This window comes from Gekko japonicus, unplaced genomic scaffold (assembly GCF_001447785.1).
Source record: "Gekko japonicus isolate JY-2015 unplaced genomic scaffold, Gekko_japonicus_V1.1 scaffold115, whole genome shotgun sequence".
In the NCBI taxonomy this organism is placed as follows: Eukaryota; Metazoa; Chordata; class Lepidosauria; order Squamata; family Gekkonidae; genus Gekko; species Gekko japonicus.
The window spans coordinates 910,985-913,718 of record NW_015163095.1 but is presented as its reverse complement, the minus strand read 5'-3'; the positions used below and the strand labels follow the sequence as shown (position 1 = coordinate 913,718).

Sequence of the window (2,734 nt, the reverse complement as noted above, 5' to 3'; positions counted from 1 at the left end):
CAGGGCTCAGTCCTAGGCCCAGTGTTGCTCAATGTTTTTATAAATGACCTGGAGGAAGACATAGAGGAGATGCTTATCAAATTTGCAGATGACACGAAGCTAGGTGGGATTGCTAATTCTATAGAAGACAGAGTCAGGATTCAAAATGATCTAGATAGGCTGGAACAGTGGGCTGAGACAAACAAAATGAATTTCAATAGAGAGAAGTGCAACGTCTTACACTTAGGTACAAAAAAATCAAAGGCACAGATATAGAATGGGAGGGACTTGGCTTGACAGAAGTACATGTGAAAGGGATCTGGGTGTTCTGGTTGATCACAAGCTAAACATGAGCCTGCAGTGCGATGTGGCTGTGAAGAAAGCTAATGCAATCTTAGGATGCAGTAACAGAAGCATTGTGTCCAGATCACGGGAGGTGGTAGTTCTGCTCTATTCTGCTATGGTGAGGCCTCACCTGGAGTACTGCGTCCAGTTTTGGGCACCACATTTTAGGAAGTATGTTGACAAGCTCAAGCGTGTCTAGAAGAGGGCAACCAGGATGGTGAGAGGCTTGGAATCAAAGTCTTATGAGGAAAGGCTAAAAGAATTGGGTATGTTTAGCCTGGGAAAGAGAAGGCTTAGAGGGGACATGATTGCAGTCTTCAAGTATTTGAAGGGCTGTCATGTAGAAGATGGAGCAGATCTATTCTCTCTTGCTCCGGATTGCAAGACTAGATCTAATGGGTGGAAATTACAAGGGAGTTGTTACCGGCTAAATATCAGGAGAAACTTCCTAACTGTAAGAGTGGTTGAGCAGTGGAACAGTCTGCCTCGGGAGGTGGTGGATGCTCCTTCGCTGGACGTTTTCAAGCGGAGGCTGGACAACCATCTTTTGGGTATGTTGTAGGTATGTCGGGCTATATTTCAGCTATGCTCCTGCAGAGTGCAGAGGGTTGGACTAGATGGCCTGCAAGGTCCCTTCCAACTCTAACATTCTTTGATTCTATGATTCTATGGTTGTACCTTCCCCTTAGGAGATGTTGCTGTACTTTCTTGTATGGTGTCATATTGTAGATTACAGTGGGTGATGGCTGAATGTGTCCAAGGCAGTTTTCAGGCACTCGTTTTTTCTGCCACATAGATGCTAAGTTGAACAGAATATACTAGACAGAGATAGTTTGTTTCCCCCCCCCCCCTTGGTCTTATTTCTTATATCTGTGTGCATCTCTACACACTCATACAGTCAAATAATGAGCAAAGTGTCATCTGCTTATTCACTACGTACATTCTGAAAGTTCATTTATTAACTAGTCCACCTTTCTCATTGTGACTCAAGGTGGATTATGTTATTAGAAAATCATGAAGAGAGGCTAGTATGTACAACAAACAATGTATATAACTAGATTACAACAGGAGACAACAATGAAATAAAATCAGTATCATGCAGCTAATAATATTATATAAAACATCCTACTTTTCCCCACAGACAGTAAAACCACAACATTGTTCCCTTTATAAAAGACCCCCCAAAATCTGTTTTACTACAACCTTCTTCCCTATATAATTTTTTTACCATTAGTTGGCTTTTGAATGGGTTACCTGTTCATAAGACAATGTCTATTTATTGTCCAGCCTTTCAGGATTGTATAAAGATCAATTCCCTCTGCCTCTTCTGTGTAGAGTCACTACCTGATCCTCTTTTGACAATGACATCTTTACGAATAATCAAAGGTCGTTCCAAATTGTTGTGAGGTCTGTTTGTTTCTTGTAATGTTGCAGGACACAGCAGAATCCTTTGAAAAGCTTGTTATCAACCATTCTAACTGGAATACCGAGACAAAGGAGGAGGCTGTGTCGGCTGTGGTGCTGGTGATGGAAGGGCTAGGATCCAATGCTGTAACAACTGCTCTCTCATCTCCAGAGACACCCATCCAGACAGTATTTACTAACTCAGTAGGTAGGTAAGAAGCAGCAAAGTGACTCTCATTGTATCTTTTTAAAAAACGGATTGCTGTTTTTGTGCTTCTGAAGTTCAACTACATGGCAAAGAATCAGGTGGAGAGCACGTAGCATGGTCTCCCTTTGCAGGATCTCCGAAACGTAGAGTGATTCAGCAAAGTACTTTATTAGATCAAGAACAAGACAAGGACCCCCGGCATGCAGGCCGGTATATATGCCCAGAACCCACCATCAGAACACACCCCTTAGTGACCCTATAGGTTATTTACAGTGACCAAGAGTCTCATAGGCTCTTGGCAGCGGACCTTGCCCTCTGGTTGGTGCGGGCTAGGATCCGCTCTGCTATTGTTCTCCCGGAACGAAGCTTGGGACTTGTGCGTGACCGCATGGCCCAACGGTCGCGCACGTGGCAATACGGATACATTACACCCCTCCCCCCATAGTCCAGACTACCCACACACAAAGTCCTGTAGGTACGCTGGGGCCTTCCGAGTCCGGGCGGAGCGGCGGGGCTCCGGGGCGACGGCCAGGGCTGCCCCGTAGTCCTGTGGTGGGGAGACGGGTTGCGGTGTGAGTGGCGGCGAAGCCGGGGCCTCGTGTGTTACCGGAACTGGAACGGGGGCCTGGGTCTGTGCCTCCAGCTCGTCGGCTGATGCCTCATCAGCTTCTGGGAACTCCAGGTCCTCGGGGTCGTTCGAGAGGACCCTTCGCCGAAGCTGGTCGATGTGGCGGTGTAGCAGTTGGCCGTCCTCACTGGAGACCTCGTAGGATCGCGGGCCCCGCACTCGGACCACGC

At 46.7% G+C, this 2,734-nt stretch overlaps 1 protein-coding gene across 1 annotated transcript in view; it reads left to right on the top strand.

The window, feature by feature from the left end:
* Positions 1 to 1,832: 1,832 nt before the first annotated feature.
* The window catches only part of LOC107106419 (adhesion G protein-coupled receptor E3-like), a 28,757-nt gene continuing 27,855 nt past the window's right edge, over positions 1,833 to 2,734 (top strand). Inside the window, exon 1 of the mRNA XM_015406559.1 lies at positions 1,833 to 1,936. Within this exon, the coding sequence (XP_015262045.1) occupies positions 1,852 to 1,936 (85 nt within the window). The 5' untranslated portion in view covers positions 1,833 to 1,851. The remainder of the gene's footprint in view (positions 1,937 to 2,734) is intronic.